Source organism: Miniopterus schreibersii, assembly GCF_964146895.1.
Source record: "Miniopterus schreibersii genome assembly, chromosome: 5".
Taxonomy (NCBI): Eukaryota; Metazoa; Chordata; class Mammalia; order Chiroptera; family Miniopteridae; genus Miniopterus; species Miniopterus schreibersii.
Genome location: NC_138106.1, coordinates 18,157,353 through 18,175,146, shown reverse-complemented (window position 1 = coordinate 18,175,146; position 17,794 = coordinate 18,157,353). Strand labels below are relative to the sequence as shown.

The 17,794-nt window shown below is 39.4% G+C and overlaps 1 protein-coding gene across 1 annotated transcript; it reads left to right on the top strand.

Annotated features, from left to right (window-relative positions):
- The first annotated feature begins 214 nt into the window (after positions 1 to 214).
- On the top strand, positions 215 to 16,897 carry SSR3 (signal sequence receptor subunit 3). The gene is made up of 6 exons (XM_081139384.1): positions 215 to 461; positions 8,214 to 8,729; positions 9,867 to 9,993; positions 12,850 to 12,948; positions 15,624 to 15,755; positions 16,684 to 16,897. Exons 2-6 carry the CDS (start codon positions 8,597 to 8,599, stop codon positions 16,748 to 16,750), a joined length of 558 nt encoding a protein of 185 aa, XP_080995510.1. The 5' UTR covers positions 215 to 461; positions 8,214 to 8,596; the 3' UTR covers positions 16,751 to 16,897.
- Positions 16,898 to 17,794: the final 897 nt, after the last annotated feature.

The window sequence follows — 17,794 nt, the reverse complement described above, 5'->3', positions numbered from 1 at the left end:
TGACTCTCTCTCATCATTGATGCTTCTATCTCTCTCTCCCTCTCCCTCTCTCTGAAGTCAATCAAAACGTATTAAAGAAGAAGGAGGAGGGGAAGGAAGCGATGGTAAACAGGGTCAACACCACCCGATCAGAAAGCGGATTTAGCAATGAGCTCTTCAGTGACCTTGACGCGGCGGAGGGCAGCGGGGAGTGAAGGGTGGGGAAGCAGGTTACACTGGTAGAGGCAGGAATGGGGGGCAGAGAAAGGCAAGGCAAGTTGGACGGGGAATGAGGACAAGTGCGGGCAGCCGGAGGGATGGGCGGCCACATCGGTGTTTCTTAACCCCGGCTGTACAAGTAACGCAAGGCCTCGCCACAGCGATAACTAATCAGCTGGGAGACCGTGGTGAGAGGGGGAAAGAAAATTACAGAGCAGAGGCAAACCACAAGGACTTTGGAGTACCTTTCCCACAACTACGTGGTAAGACAATCCTGTCATAAAATAGACATTAGACATTTGGGTGGAGGAGCAGAGGAGAAGCGGAGGGGGCACATTCTGCAGACCCTGTGCAAGACAGGGAGTGCCTCTTTCTAAGGAGACTATGGTGATTCACATTGGGCTTACTTTAGAAGTTATTTGCAGGTTTCATGTGGCCCAGTCTCTGTACAGAGTCACATTGAAAAGAAACATGAGTCTGTCTTTGGAAGCCTTGAAGGTTAATGCATGTCTTTGTTCTCGGTGTTTTTAAAGAGCCAGACTAGACTCGTGGCACCTTACAGAAAGCACCCCAGAAATCCTCCTTGGCCAGAGTTCTTTTCTCCAAAGCTCTGTGTTCAAGGGGGGGAGGGGGCTAAGAATCCCTCCTACTCACTCTGGTCCATGCTCTCCACCTCCTCCTCTCCTCCATGCTCTTCTCCCAGCTGTAGGTGAGTGACTGTCAGGACGCCTGGCCCTAACTGCCAGCTCTGCCGGGCTGCTCTAGGATTCTGGAGAACACTCTGCCCGTTCCCCACCCCAGCCCTCCTCCTTCCCACGGAGCAGAGCCTGTAGGGTCCTCTGGGATGTGTTGTTCCTTCCCTCTGACTTGTGTGTGAAAAAAGACTACTCTATCTCACTCCCACCCCTTTGATAGAGGCTACTTGACACCTTCCTCCCTCCTCAGGTCAGGGGCTAAGGCCCCCTCTGTCTTTTCTGGAGGAGGGAGTGAATGGGGGTCCATTTCTATTCTGGGCAGACACTGAGGCCTTGTCAAAACCTACCCCAGGGGTGACTCGGCCTTCTTATAGCCAAGTTCCCCTGCTTTATATCCTAGTTTAGCTACACACACACACACACACACACACACACACACACTTGTTAATTTACAAACAAACTGTAAGCCAGAGAGTCACCTTTCTTCCAAGAAAATATCCATATTATCCACATTGGAAACAATGATGCCAACACAGAGAACAGGAATGAAAGATGACAAGTAAGAAAGCCCTAAAGACATTGTCTGAGCCTCCGATTCTGTAATGATGAAACTTTTTTTACCTTAGTTAATAAATGTCTCCCTTTCTTCTTCTCTCCCCTCCTCTTTCCCTTCTTTCCTTCTTATCTCTATTTAAAATTTTTTTTCCTGTGGTTGAGTTTTTCTTAAGCTTGTTTGAGAAAGGGCTCTGTCACTTGTAACTGAAGGAGTTCTAACTCAAACAGTTCCCCTTCCTGAGTTTGGTGATCTGGCTTTTGTAAAGAACCACTTGGTTTTGCATGCCAAGCAAGTCTGGACTCTGTTTCTAAAGAACCTCTTGACTTAGGGGGCATGGCTTGATACAAACCTTTCCTCTCTTTCTGGATGTTTTCTGTTCTTATTGGCTAGAAATTTCTTTCCTCTCTCCAGTAAAAGAGTGAGATCACACATATATTATGAAACATTTTACAGGCACCAAAAATTGTTTTGAAAGCATTTTTTAATGACATGGCAAAATACTTGTAATATATGATCTTAATTATTTTAAGTACGGAATAGCTAGTCATGGAAGGAAATATATCAAAATACAAACAGTGGTAATAATCTGAGGATAAGATTATGAGTGATTTATATATTACATTTTCTAATTTTATAAATGGACATTCAATTATTTTCTGATTAGAAAATAATATGAGTTATTAACATAATATATAAATTGTAGTACATTCATCCAAAGGACAATTTTGTAGTCATTAGAAAGAATGTTTTGAAGACATTTCAGTGACGTTGAAAAATGCTCATAATAGAACAATTGGGAAGGTAGACAAAACTATATATATTATGTTAATTACAGATGTGCAAATAGATGCATAAGAAATGACTAAAGAAATTGCTTCAAAATATTAATTAAAGTTACCTCTGAGTTGTGAGATCACAGTTAATTTTTCTCTCTTTTTTATATGTGTTTGTGTTTTCCAACTTTAAGGATCGGAATTATTCTTTCATAGTCATTATACAACAGTCAAATGTTATTGTGGTAGAGAAGAGGTTTGAAATAGCAACTCTGCCTCACTCCCACCCCTTTGGTTGAGGCTACTTGACACCTTTCCTCCTTCATCAGGTTAGGGGCTGAAGTCCCCTCTGTCTTTTCTGGAGGAGGCAGTAGATGGGGGTCCATTTCTATTCTGGGCAGGGACTAAAGCCTTGTAAAAACCTTCAACAAAGGTAAATCTGTCCTCTTATAGACAAATTCCCCTGCTTTATTTCCCAATTTAGCTTTACATACACACACACACACACACACACACACACACATATATACACACACACACAGTCTGTTTATTTACAAATAATTAAAGCAGAATTTCTCAGAAATGGAGGAGGTAAATCTGGAAATATAGCAAAAGAAAAATATTTACATAACATATTTTGAATGCAAACCACCTGTCCTGCACTGTGCTAAATACTTTATGTATATTTTCTCATTTAATCTTTTCAAAATCCCTATGAAAAAAGTATCATCATGTCCCCTGATTAAAAGATTAGCAAAACAGCCCGGCTGGCATGCGTGGCTCAGCGGTTGAGCATCGACCTGTGACCCAGGAGATGGAGGTTCCGTTTGGGGTCGGGGCACGCGCCCGGCTGCCAGCTCAGTCCCTTCTGGGGGGTTGTGCAGGAGGCAGCCGATCAGTGACTCTCTTTATCATTGATGTTTCTATCTCTCTCTCCTCTCTTCCTCTCTCTGAAATCAATAAAGATACAAAAAAATAAAAATGATTCAATTAAAAAAAAATTAGCAAAACAGAATCTTAGAGATAAAATACCTTTCCCAGTTTCACACAACCAATAAGTGGTAGAAGTGGAATTTGAACCAAGGCAATTTTCCTGTGGGGCATATGCTGTTAACCAGTATGTATGTGACAAACCGTGGTAATATACACAATGATTTTTGTATTAATTTTAACGCCTTCTTAGTTGAGAATCGGTGAAACCCTTGCAAAGGGTAGTAAAGGAAAAGTTTCAGAAACGTTTTCTTTGATCATGATCTGAGTCTGCACTATTTCTTGATGTTCATTGTTGGGATCAAGGATTTTTAAAATAATTATCGAAAAAGCTCAACTTACAGAGGGACATATCTACCCCAAAGGCAAAGGAAGATGGAATCAGAAAATACTGTAGAGGGGATTACAACTTAATTTCACTTTATTTTCTGGATAAAAAATAGCCTAGGTAGTGGGGGTAGGTGTCCAACTGGGTTCCTAGGAAACCACTGATGATTTCATTGACCTTAGTGACAGAAGCATACCTTTCTATTCTTTATCCTTTTATTGTGTCTGGTTTTGATGGTCCCCTAAATGATCTCAAATTATATACTGTACCTTTGTATGACTGCACCCATATAGCTATTCCTTTTACCTAGAACTTCCTTCCTTGTCCATATGTAAGATGTATGGTGATGGACACTGCTAGTTAATTGGTAAGCCAAATGAAATAAAGACTGAGATTGAATAAATCTCATTTAATAATTTGTTCTTATGATTTTTATCTACTTAGTTATTGTTGGGGCATGTGAAGTAGAAGAATTTTTAAGTGAAAAAAATTTTAAATAAAGACTTCTAAAAGATGGGTGACAAATTACAATTGAGCTTTTGTGTCATCTAAGCCATTCCAGCTGAAATCCATGACCTACTTTATCTTATAGTCTGTTGCCATAGTGCTTAGGTTAACCGTGAAACTAAAGAAGATTGATTTCCAGTTCAAATCTTAATTTTTATTGTGCCCTGCAGTGCTGCATGGATGATGCATGTGTGATAAGTCTCATATTTAGATGATACCACGGGGAGTTTTGAGAATTAAAGTATTATTGCCTCTATCAGTGGTTATTAAGATAATATATTTTCTGTAGATGTGTATCATTTCCTTAAAAAAGTAAGTGACTTTATGAATATCCTTAGGCACAACAGAAGCAGCTTTTCTGACTATTTCAGAAGCAGTAACCAGTTAACGTGGATCAAATCATCCTTTCCTAAAAAGGAAAACAATATTTATCTTGGAACACATAAACTTCAAGATCAAAGACAAATGCTTGTCCCTCATTTGGTTTTAATGCCTCATTTGGTTTAAAATTCAATTCCACAATAAAGTTGGCATGTAGAATTCTCAAGACCTTATATCTTTATAAAAAAATAACCAAGCTAACAAACATCTCCTACAAATGGTGGGGCATGTGTTTGGTGAGAGAGAGGGCCTGGCCAAGTCTAAGGCCAGCATGCTGCAGCATTCTCTGCAAAAGGGCACATTTCTTCCTGAAATGGTAAGGAATTTTTTCATTACACCTGTGGTATTGCGATTTATAAAAAGAAATAGAGATTTGGTCTTGGTCTGCTTTTTTCTGCAGAGCACCTAAAACTCTTGGGATTTCCTAAGTGTTAAGAACATAAAGATGTCTTTTGTTATGTTAATGAGGTGACTTTTGGAAAGCAGCTAGGTAATTTAAGGATGGGGCCTCTTTGTCAGGGGAACCAATCAGGATTAGAGGGTTGAAACTTTCAGTCCCACCCCCTGACATCCCAGAGGAGGAGAGGGGCTGGAGGTTGAATGAATCTCCAATGGCCAGTGATTTAATCAGTTGTGTCTATGTAATTGAGCCTCTATAAAAACCAAAAGGAGGGGGTTCAGAGAGCTTCCAGGTTGGTGAATCAGAACACAGCCACAAACTGGGCCCCCAAAGTCCTTGGGGACAGAAGTTAAGAGTATATGTCCCAGTCATAGTGCCTCTGGTTCAAATTTGACTCTACTTCTTACTGGCTGTGGGATCTTAGATGAGTTATTATTGTGAATGAAAAAGGGGCCGGCTACATGGCAGGCCTGACAAGCGCAGCTACCAAAAGTAACCACTCAGGGTGATTTGATCATAAATTCCTAACTAGGCAAGTCCTGGTGGGTAGTCAGGTCCCCAGGCCTACAGCTTCCTTAGTAAAAAGTTAATCCTTACCTTAAGCCAGCTCTGTCCATTGTTCTTATGCATCCAGGATGACACCCCTTTCAAATGCTGGAGTCATCCTTCTTTTCCAAATCCCTTGTAGGCATAATCAGAGCACCAGGATCCTGAAATTCCTTATTGTTGTCCTGTTGCCAGAATACCAACTTGATTTACTATAAATGTTAAATGTTAACTATCCTGTACCCACATATAAAAGAAATATGTATCTCTCCATTTTACTTTTAATCCATTCCCACAAATTTCCCCTGCCTTGCTTTCTCTTGCCTCCTTAATCTGCCACCAATGGATTTCATGTGGCCTTCCTTACATTTTTATCCTTTGACTCTAAATGTATAAAGAGAACTGCAAAACTGCCATTCTCTGGAGCATTTTCTCAATACTTTGAGATCTTGCTTCTGGGCTTTTTCTCAGTTTGGTTCAAATTAACTCTTGTAAAGTTTTTCTATAAGTTTGGACTTCTATCATCAACACTTTACTAATCTGTTCCTCAGTTTCTTCACTGAACAAATGGAGATAATAATAACACTAAGTGTTGCTGTAAGGAATAATTAGATGATGTATGCGAAGGGGCAAGCATAGAGCTAGACATATAACAAAGACTCAATAAACGTTGGTTATTATAATCACAATTATCATGATTGTTATTTGGATACTTCCAAGGGTCTAGCATAGTACCTTTCAGGTAGTAAAGTTTCAATAAATATTTGTATAAAGTGTGAACCAATGAATTAATGATACACCTGTGCCTGAAATATGTAGTTTGACAGAGTAAATTGTCTTTCAGGTAGGACTTTAAAATATTACACCTAGAGGCTAATATAAGTGTTTTATCTTTTCTTACAAAATTTATTTCCATAATGAGATTTGCAGTTCAAATGGGATTTATAACAGAAGCTCCTCCTCTATCTCTGTAGCCCTGGATGATTTATTTGGTACTCTCCATAAGGTCTCAGTGAAGAGCTAGCAGTGTTTTTTTTCTTTATTGTCTAGGCAACTTGCAGTGCCTGCTACAGAAAGATATATTAATTTTTAACTTGCCAGGTTTTCTTCCGCAAAGCCATCAGCAGTGGAGAGAAATTTGTTATCTATAACCCTGTCAGCAACAAATATTGCTTTAAATTCTCTCTCTCTCCTTTCTCTCTCTCTCTCTTCACCTCCCTCAACAATCTGATAAGTGTAAAGTGATATAATGGAAATGTTAAGCCTGAAATTCAGATTAGAAACAGGCTGATATGGAATTAAGTCCATCTGGTACCTTCATAAAGTTGACCTACCTTGAAATAGCCAAAATACACTGCAGATCATTGTTTGGATAGAATCTAGTTCCTATCCTTCCTTTTGCTTTTTAGCACGTCGTTTACTTTGCTTGTTCCATGTGCCATGGCCATATATACCATATATAAATCACCCTTAGATCTTGCTGTTCTTCAAAAGGAACTAGATAACATTTGGTATAAGAAAACACCGCTCCAGTACTTCAAGTGTGCTACCTTCATAATCTTCACTCTCATCACCATAATACCTTCTGTCATGAGCACCATTGCTTATCCTATTTCTTTAACTTAACCCTATAAAAATTCTGTTTCTACTATTTTAGATTCTCCTCTGTTTATATTTATTATCTTAGGTTTTCATTCTTGGTTTACAAAGTATATTAATTTTTCTCACCTAGCTCCTTTTGGTCACTTCAATTTTAACATTTTTATTTATGTAACAGTTCACACCTTTTCTTTTCCATTTAACTGTTTAAATATTTTTCTTAGGTATAATTCTTTTTAACCATTATTGTTTCTTATTTTCTTACTATTTTCTTTTAAATATCCTGATGATTTTTGTCCCTTTTGATCTTATAGTTTTCTGATTTATCTCTCATCTTCTTTTTATATACTTATTTTACAAATAGCAAGCAGGAAATCTGGTTATAGAGACAGGGCCAAGAATTTTTTACTGATGCATTGGTCATAGTTGGAGAGGGAAAGAACAGAATTAGTGCTGAAACCTAGTATTAAGCCAGAGAAAATGGGTGAAAAGGGGAGTGATTTATTAAGACAGGAACAACTGAGAGAGGAGTATATTGGGAGAGAAGAGTTTCTTCTACTATCACCATCATAACATAATAAAAGAAAAAGACTTTTACTATGAGAAAGGGACACAAGTGCAGATATTTAAAAATGAACACATTTAGTTTTCTGAAAAATTCACTACTGTAATTTTCCTTTCTCATTTTGCAGTGAATTGGTGAAAACTTTTGGCATTTGGGAATACTTGCTGTAGATAGATAATGGGAGGATTCGTAGCCCAGGAAAACTCACTGTGGCACCTGTGTAGAGGATAGATTGGGAAAGGCTGAAGACGATGCCACGAGAACGAATGCTGTAGAGGTAGATTACAATTTGGATAGGGTGAGGGAGAAAGATTTACAAGTCAGATAGGGAAGCCGGAGGCTGAGGGAGTTTTATCTGATGTCAGTAATGCAGGTGAAAGAAGCTTTTGCTGAGAGTGAAGTAGTTGAGCATTATTTTTTGAAGAAAAAGTGGTAATTTGATGGGTTAAAAAATGGTATCTAGTTGTTTTAGTAGGCATATTTAATTTTCTGAGCTTCAGAGAAGGCCTGTACAGCCAACATGTTGCCTTTACTTAGTATTATGCTTAATTTAACGATTTAGTTGAAATAAAAATAACAAAATAGTAGTAATTTGTAAATGTATTAGACACATATTAAATATTAATGAGACCATGAGTTTCTTAAAACCAAAAGTACCTTCTTTTTCCTACAAAGGCAGCCCTTTATTATGGTGAAAAGAAGCCAGAAGTTCTTACTTCGGAATTCCAGGCGTGGAGAGCCAATAAAGTTTTGTTAAATTTTTTTTTGAAAAGCACTCACTAAACTACAAATCCCAGGCTGCTTCTGGAAGCCTACGAATCAAAAGGCTTGCCAGGAAGGCGGAAGTCCAGCCGCTCGCCCAATCACGCCGGGAAGCCTGGGAGCCGCGCCAGGCTGGCCAATCCCGGCGAAGCTTGCTCCGCGCAGCGCGGGTCCCGCCTCCGCGCCCAGGGCTGACGAGTCGTTCGCGGATTAGGCGGCCGCCGGGGCGGAGCCAGAGGCCTCTGCCCAGCCTCCCGCCCGGCTGGGCCCTCCTCGGTCGTGGCTGCTGCTCCACCATGGCTCCCAAAGGCGGCTCCAAGCAGCAGTCCGAAGAGGACCTGCTCCTGCAGGACTTCAGTCGCAACCTCTCGGCCAAGTCCTCCGCGCTCTTCTTTGGGAACGCCTTCATCGTGTCCGCCATCCCCATCTGTGAGCGCCGGGAGCAGGCGGGCTGGGGGGGCCGCCGCTGGGCGGGCTGGGCGGGGACGTGGCAGGGCCTGGCGGACGTCGGGAGAGCCGGGACCCTCGGCTCGCGCTCTCCCCAGCTCGCCCTGGGCACGGGAAGCACGTACCCCCGCGGGCCTCAGTGTTCTCGCCGGGAAAGTCGTGGGCGGCACCCTAGGAAAGTCGCTTGTGGCGCTTTGTGAGTACGCTGGTTCCCGGGCCCGGTCGCAGAAATCGTGGTTCTCCAGTTCCAGTACTGGGTGGCAGCGCCGAGTCTGTATTTACACGGACGCCTTAAGATCTGCTGCTGGCTTTCCTGCGGACAGCCTGCTCTCTCCCCCGTCCTCGTTTCCCGGTGTTAGATCTTAAACTCACATCATTGCTTTGGAGAAACGAATGAATCAGGAGGGGAGAGAGGTTCCTATGAACTCGTGCACTGAAGGGAAAGTGTAGCTTTCGGTGATTCGCTTCACACTGCTGAGCATCATATTCCTAATTTGGTGGGCGAGGTTGGTCCAGTGCCAAGGGCCAGTGATTTTACCTTGTTTAAATTTTTTAACCATCCTATTAGGGCAATTGTCACTTGAATGGAAAAACTTTGCAGACTTGGCCAAAGTTGTTTTTAGGGTTCAGGTTCCCGAATTTGAAGTTCCCTGTCTCCCACACCACCGCCCGGTTGCTGGGTGGTCCGGTCCAGGTTGGTTCTTTCTGCCTTGTAAGACCCAGCGTACAGCTACCGTGGCGCGGGGCCCTGGCGGCGCCCTGGCCGCGCTGAGCGCGCCTTGTCGGAAAACAGCCACGTCAGCGCATAAACTGTGGCCTGAGACTGCACGTGGCAATTTGAGGGAAATTTGAAGTCAGAATTGTGATTTTGTTGAGCTAGAGTTCTCATTTTAGAAGCAGCGAAAATTTCATCAGGAACGTTATGTTTTTCAAGTGTTCTGAATTGGGTAAGCTTGAGACATTTTACTGGATATCCCACTCTGAAGTTCCACATCTACTGTATTGGATTCCCTAACCTAGACTGTATTTTACCAGGCTTCCCTATAACTAATTCAGCAGGCCTTTATAACTGGGTGGTAATGGTTTGTTTCTTTCTGTACCCCCCTTTTAAATCTTCAGGGTTATACTGGCGAATATGGCACATGGATCTTATTCAGTCTGCTGTTCTGTACAGCGTGATGACCCTAGTAAGCACTTACTTGGTAGCCTTTGCTTACAAAAATGTGAAATTTGTTCTCAAGCACAAGTAAGTATTATTTTCAAGTGAAAGTATGATGCATTTTTATATAGCAGGGTGTCTTCTGAAAGACCATTTGTGTTTCAGTAAGCACTAATTTGAGATATACATGTATCTGTATTGGGGAAAGGCATCTTAATGCTATGAAGAATTATTTAAAGCAGAGACAGTGCTGACACAGCTATAAGTAGGTTTTGAGGGTGGAATTAGAACACTTAAGCACTATCCTTAATCATGGGGTTTAATCAGAAAAACAAAACCAAGTAAATTAACATTTCAGAAGCAGAGGGAATTCCTTCTGGAAATAATTGTTCTGGGCTCTCTGTTTCTATTTTTGGATGTGAAAAAAGTGGTCTTCTTGTTATTAAACTAACATTTTTAATCTAATGACATGTTTTCTTATGAGTGTATGAAAAATGTAAAAGATGATCGTATTTCCTCTATTTTTAGAGGAAATATTATAAAATATATCATTATTTTAGTGACAGCTTTTGGAGAAGAAAACCCAGACCACACAACTATACATTTATACATTAATTATAAGCAGTTATATTACTCTGGTTTTATAAAGGTTAAAATGTTGGAGGGGAACAGTCAAAACTTAAGGAAAGATGGTGACGTTTGTTTTTTCAGATGGTCCTCATGGGAGCAGGTATAAATTAATGTTTAATTGGAAAAGATGCCCTTTACAGTTGCTTTCATGCACACTTTAATACTCGAGTCAGGATAGCAGGATATTTCTTTGCTTACTTAATGGAGACTTCTTGGTGCTGTATTTCTTTGGAAGTACTTTCTCAAAGGCAGTTGGAATTTTGAGACTTAAAGTACCAGTGTGCTTTATATGCCCTTTGTCTTTTCATTTCTGTAGTTCCCACTCTAGTTTGGATACTGTTTTTGCTTGGATTGCTGTAGCAGTCTCCGTCCAGTCTTTTAACAAAAGTTTGGAGTCCCTGCCATGTATGGTATAAAGCACATTACCCTACATAATCCTTATTCATGTGAACTGCAGGTGTTATTTTGCTTGATGGGGGGGGAGGGGAAACATGTATTTATCCTTATTGGCTATCATTTTTATCCTGTCACTCTCTTACTTAAAATTCACCATGGCTTTCTCTTTTCCATGTGTATCGAAGCCAAATGCAACTCGTCTGCCTCCTAAGCAGTGTGGCCTCATCTTTCAGCACAGGACCTTAGCTCTTCTTACCCGACCTTTATGTCATCCTTTGAAAGTGTGTCGTGCCCTCCCTCATTTAGGATTGTCTTCCTTTCCATTCTTACATGCCTGTTATTTCAAGACACAGGTTTCTGCTGTAAATGATGTGCCATTTTTCCCAATTGGTCTTTCTTAGAAAAGAGTGGTCGGGTGTGAAGTTCAAAAACACTGAGTGCCTGGTCTGCTACAGAGGTTCAGAGATAAGAGTCTCTGCCCTTCAGAGCAGAACTTTTATATAAGGAGTCAGGTGAGGTTGGATTTTTGGAGGAAAGAGTATATTTATAGTGTCCTAAAGTATCTTTTAAAAAAAGACAGTGTCTGCCCCCTGAGCTGCCTTTTTCTTTAGGTTTCAGAACTTAATTTCCTTTTATCTGTTTTTCTTAGACAAATTGATTTTCCTCCTTCCGGTTATCAACTTGTGGAAAAACATACTAGTTGAAACTGACCAAAGGTTTTCTTTTTTAACAGATGATTCTAACTTGTTTTTGGGGTGAGATATAGGGATAGAAACAGGTAAAACCGGACAGAATTCATGCTTAATTTATATCCCAGAAGCTCTTGTGGTTAAGGTTGAAAACTATTGCTTTTAATATTCTTTGACTTTTTTCAGGAAGACTTACTGATTTCTCCATGGTTTTCCTTGGTACACTCACCAGAACTAAATACCATAGCATAGTCACCAGGGATTGATGAATTGAACATACAGTGAACAGATTTCTATCTCTGTGTTCCACATCCTGTTGCTTTTAATGCATCTCAGTGTCATGTCAGATGTTTTCATAGTGGGACTGTGTAGGTCATTGTTCGGTTCTTTTGATCAGTTCTTACTTTTTCTTCCATATTTATGGCTAATAAGTTTCTCGTATATTGTGAAAAAATATCATGTTGAATTGAAATGTCATAATCTTTGGGAGACTTTGTATTTCATCATAGTTCATTCTCTCTTTCACCGTATCGGTTTTTTTTTTTTACTGATACATTTAATTTTTTTCTTTGTTTGACTTGTCACTGAAGATTCTGATCTGATAGCGTATCACTTGCAGCCTTTTCCGGCCGATTCCTTATTTTTTTGTGCAGCCCTCATACCAGTGGTTCATTTAACTAAAAGTGGTGTGGTCAGTCCCTGACCATGTGGTATTATTTCTTTTTAGTGAAATTGTCCTTTGGAGTGGAGTTAAAAGCAATACTTTAAAATATTATAACTATTAATTCCTTTTTGTTTTTTAAGCCTGGTTTTCTCTCTTGTTATTTACTGGAATTAAAGTCATATATCATTTGCTAATGCCTTGTCAAATTTATTTCTTAAACAGTTAAATTATAGTCTAAAACAAAATGGACTTATAGTGATTAATAACTAAGTTATGCTAATAGCATTTGATTTCTATTTCCGTATTAAATACATAAAGTTTGGAAAATTCTCCCTTTTAAGTAGAAATGAAAACACATAAAACCACATCTTGGAAGTTCCTTGAACTCCTCCCTCTCTTTTGGCTAGTACTATAGTATAATAAACTTGGAACTCTCTGTACAGTTTATTTTCTTGAAATGTAAAGTATTATACAGTTGCCAATACAAAACCTGAGTACAGAGTGTTTCTGAGAGAGTGATTTTCCCTCTTGGAACGTGTGGAAACTTTTTTCTTTTCCTTCCAGAGTAGCACAGAAGAGGGAAGATGCTGTTTCCAAAGAAGTGACACGGAAACTTTCTGAAGCTGATAATAGAAAGATGTCTCGGAAGGAGAAAGATGAAAGGTTTGATTCTTATTTAAAGTGTTTGTGGTAATCAAAAAAAGGGGATACTTTGTAGAAAATAAGGTTTTAATTTCTGCTTAGAGAATGTGGGTATTGGAATTGTCTGAGGCAAACATTGGTATTGTAGAAGACGTAGTAGTGGGAATACTGACTTTTTGAGTTTTTATTACTACCAGATACTTTCCTGAGCTGTACACAGTTCATTTATTTCTCTGAAGGGCCCTAAAAGGTAGGCGCTATTGTTATCTCTATCTTACACCTCAGGAAACTGAGGTATAGAAGGCTTGAGTAACTTGCCCAAGGCTGTAAATTAAATAACTCAGTTTGTCCCCTGTTCAATCCTGTGCCATTTTGTTATCCCTAGCTCCCACCCCCAATTTTTCCTATCTCCTGCTCTTAGAAGGGTTAATAGTCACATCTGAGTAGCAGAAGTCTCTGAAGGATTGAGTAGACGTGTGCTTCAGAGTCACCAGATGGTTGAATAGTCATGAATTGAGCTTGTTTTCATGGATCTTAAGTTTTAGTATCTACAAAGTGGTTTGTGAAATGGAATTTTTACCCCACTTTGCTCCAGAAAGACTTTGTGGGGACTTGCAATATTAAAGTGCATATAAAACAAAAGCAGTACAATTTTAAAAGATCAGAAACCATTTAAAAGTAAGGAAAAGTGGATGAACAAGGACCTCAGAGGTAGTTACAGCAGTTGAGCACTAAACTTAGCTCTGAGCTGCCAAGTGTCAGGGGAAGCATCTGAGGTCATACTGCTTTCATTGTCCCATGAGAAGCAGTGTGCAAGTCCTGAAAAGAAGCTTTCCTGGCACTGAATCTGGAAGGACTTTATCAAGCGTATCCTTATTTAAGAGACACTGAGTAACTTAATGAACACTGTCTTCTACAGTGGTTTTGGAAAGGCACCAAAACATTATTGAGGTGGTTGTCTCCTATGGATCCTTTATAAAACTAAAGGCACAGTACTCAAATGATGACAATGAAGGCCTTTTTTCAGAGAGCAGCTCTAATGAGGTTGGCTGCATAGCTTTCTGATTGTAAATTTTTGCATAGGGATGGAGGTTAGAGAATCTACATTTTTAAAAACCCTTTTTATTGAATTATTAGAATAAAAGTTCTTAAACTGCTTGTTTCAGAATGCTTGTTATAGCTCTTGTAGGTTTCAGATGATTGATTATATCAGATAGTGAGTCTCATTTGTCCACTGCGTGTGTAGTTATAATAATAAATTAAGGGACACCCACAAAAGAAGTAAAAAATGACGACAACATAAACGTGTGGAGGGGAGTAAAGAAACATAGAAGAACTGCAAAAACAATATAAAAACAAAACAGTAAAATGGCAATAATTACTTTAAATGTAAATGGATTAAGTGATCCAATCAATGGACAAATGGATAAAGACAATGCTTTGAATGTATACAATGAAGTGTATTGGTTATAAAAGAGAATGAACTCATACCATTTGCAAGGATGTGGACAAACCTGGAAGGTATTACATTAAGTGAAATAAGTCAGAAAGGCAAATACCGTATGATTTTACTTATATGTGGAGTCTAAACGAAATAAAGAAACAAACAGGAACAGACTTACAGATAGGGAGAACAGACTGATGGATGCCGGAAAGGAGAGGGGTAGGGGGGCTGGGTGAAAAAGGTGAAGGGATTAAGAAGTATAAATAGGTAGTTACAGAATAGTCTTGGGGATGTAAAGTACAGCTTAGTGAATATAGTGAAAAATATTGTAATAACTATGTATGGGTGCCAGACTTATCAGGGGGATCACTTTGTAAGTTATATAACTGTCTAACCACTATGCTGTACTTCTGAAAACTAATATAATATTGAATGTCAACTGTCATTGAAAAATAAAAAACAGTAAACTACTGGTCTCAACCCACTGTTATTTTCCCTGAGCATTGAATCCACTCAGTTGATTTCAAGTCCCACTAATGGGTCACAATCTACCTTTTTAAAAACTGCTTTAGAAAGTTCATTAACCAAGAGGAATAAAGGCTCCTTTATTCACGGGCACCTTGGAACTTCCTGTTACCCAGGTGAAGAGATAAAAGCAAAGGCTGATAAAGTACTAATAAGTTAATAAAATACAATGGGTAAAGAGGATTAAGTAAAGGGTAAGTGGTTTTACAAAGTTAAAAAATCCTCTTAATGATAAAGCAGAGTCTTTGTGTGAATTTAGAGATGGCTAAAGATAGTCACAAGTCTGCTTTTGTGAGACCACAGCTAGTTTTTGGCCTTGGGATTGTATTAAGGTATAATATTGAAGGCTGAAATCTGTTGGCTGGAGAGTCTCAAGCTAGCCAGCCGCCGAAGAAGCTCCGTCAGGCTGCTGCTGCTGATCAAGCTTGTTTTAGGTGAGGACCTAAAGAAACATGCCTGTTTTAGCTGATGAATTCAAGCCAATTGCAATTACTCACTCCCTTTCTCCAAAGCCCTGACTGCCTGGATAAAAAGGTAACTTTATCATCAATAGAGTGAAATACCTTCTTCAGCAGAAAAAGATAATGTTGACTAAATTTAATATTAAAAACACATTCTGCCCAGAACACTGAAGGAAAACTTACTTTACAATGAACTAGAACCATGTGGTATTAAAAATTTTTTAAACATATTTAGAAACTTAATTGACTTATTTCTGTGTCTATAGAATCTTGTGGAAGAAGAATGAAGTTGCTGATTACGAAGCCACAACATTTTCCATCTTCTATAACAACACCCTGTTCCTGGTCTTGGTCATTGTTGCATCTTTCTTTATATTGAAGAACTTCAACCCCACAGTGTATCCTTTAAAAGGTTGATTATGTTTTTCAGAAGTCTAGAAATGGTAGTTTGTTTTGGTTTTGTACAGGAAGTCGGTCTATTAAATAGCACTGTGACCTTAGGCAAGTTTCTGAACATTTAAAATAGGGGCTTTTGGTTTGATGTAAAATTCTTTCACATCTATAAATTGTGACTTCATGATAAATAACAGCAATCTCACATATGTGATTATGTTACCTGCCTATTAAAAAAAAAGAGTTCCAAGGAGCAAAAGCAAACTTGCTTTCTTTAACAGCTCCTGGTGTAAGCCATGTGTTTACTGATATTTTGGGGTTGGGGGATAGCCAATTTAAATAGGCACATTTCATAATATCAGCAGTGTTTCAAGCTGCTCTTAAATTGAGCTTTCAGGCAAGAATCAACCTTCTTTTAAGGTAACTTATTAAAGGTCTTATCCCGGAGTGTGCAGCCATATTTTTAATAGTTGAGAGATTTTTATGTAATAAAATATGACACCCTTCAACTTGTATCTTCTGGGAGTACTGGAGTGGTCTGTCCCAAGCGGTCCAGCCCTGAAGCCAAGAGTAGCTTCGAACTTTCAGAACCTCCTTCCTTTTACAGGCCCATTGTAGCCAATACACAGAGAGGGGAGAGGGAAAAAGAAGTCTTTGGTCTCTTCTGAAGGTTAGGCGGAATTCAGGTGTTTTCTTTGTGATCATGTGCTCTACGTCTCTGTCTTGTATTTTCTTTTTAAAATTGCACACGCTTCCTGTGGATATTCTTTATAGTCTTCTGTCTTGTAAATTGTGTTTGCAGACAATAGTACTATATGTCATTGTCAGAGTGTCAGGAGGGAAGCAGTGTATTCCACAGAGATGGGCTTGTTTTGTTTTGCTGAAAAACTAATTTGGGGTTCTTAATTTTTCCTTAACGTTCAATTCTTACAGAAACTATATTCTCTCCATAAGTGCTTCATCAGGTCTCATCGCCCTTCTGTCTACTGGCTCCAAGTAGACCATGTCAGCTTCACCCCTGGCTTTGTATCTACGGGTGGCCTGTGGTACATGGAAAAGTAGCTGGGTGGCCGGGGTGGGAGACACAGAAGATGTTTTTATAGTCTGAAGCTTGAGGGTTTGAAAGACCTAACAAAATGTAATTCAATATTTGTTTATTGGCTCTTTTTTGACAGACTGTTGAAATTACATGAATTGGAAGGGAAATTCGGAGTACCAGGACATTTATTAAAGGCAATATGTGTCTTGTAATGTGCTATAATCACAAGAGAAGAAAATAACTTGTTTCCTTGATCTGTCAGAGGTCACAGTAACCTGGACTGAACTGTTAGTATTTGTTATAGTAGCAAGAAGTTAATAGCTGGTTCTGTGTGTTCCAAGCACAATATTACAACTTTTTTGGAACCATAAATATCAGAATGAATCCTCTTCCCTCCACTTTCCCCAGGTTGGGGGGTGGGATTGAACTGCATGTTTACAAGTCTCTGAATTTGTGATTTGAAGTATCTCAATTAAAGTTAAAAACATGGTTTTTCCAATCTGGGGGAAGAGAAACTTGTGGAAAAGTTCTTTTTTCTTTTTTTTAAGAAGAAAAGCAGCCAAGGTAATTACCTAAAAATAGTGACCAGGAGGGGGTGGGGTGGGTGAAGATGGAAGAGGGTATAGAGGGGATAAGTAATGATGGGGGAAAAATTTTAAAAAAATAAAAATAGTGCCCAGGTATATGAGAGTTGTCCTGTGGGGTTAAAGCACACACTGTACAGTTATATAGCTTTGGCCTTGGGTAGCCAGGGAGGTCAGTTTGACCCTCCCATGTTAGTTTGACTTGTTGAGACTGGCATCGTTGTTTTCTTCGAGGGGGGGGGTCTCTACCACTGGAGGAATGTTTGGTAAGAGAGAGAACCTCTTTCCTGAATAGTGACATGTAAAAGACCAAAGTAATTTTTGTGATCTTAGCTCCAGAATTCTAAGAGCATTCCAAAGAATTAAAGTGATGTTAGTGCTTATCAGCGTTAGTCCACTGGTTCCCATTGATTGTGAATAA

Coding starts and splice junctions, on each gene's coding strand:
- SSR3 (XM_081139384.1), top strand. CDS start 8,597: ATGGCTCCCAAAGGCGGCTCCAAGCAGCAGTCCGAAGAGGACCTGCTC. Junction 8,730..9,866: donor CGTGTCCGCCATCCCCATCT/GTGAGCGCCGGG, acceptor TTAAATCTTCAG/GGTTATACTGGCGAATATGG. Junction 15,756..16,683: donor AAGAACTTCAACCCCACAGT/GTATCCTTTAAA, acceptor CAATTCTTACAG/AAACTATATTCTCTCCATAA.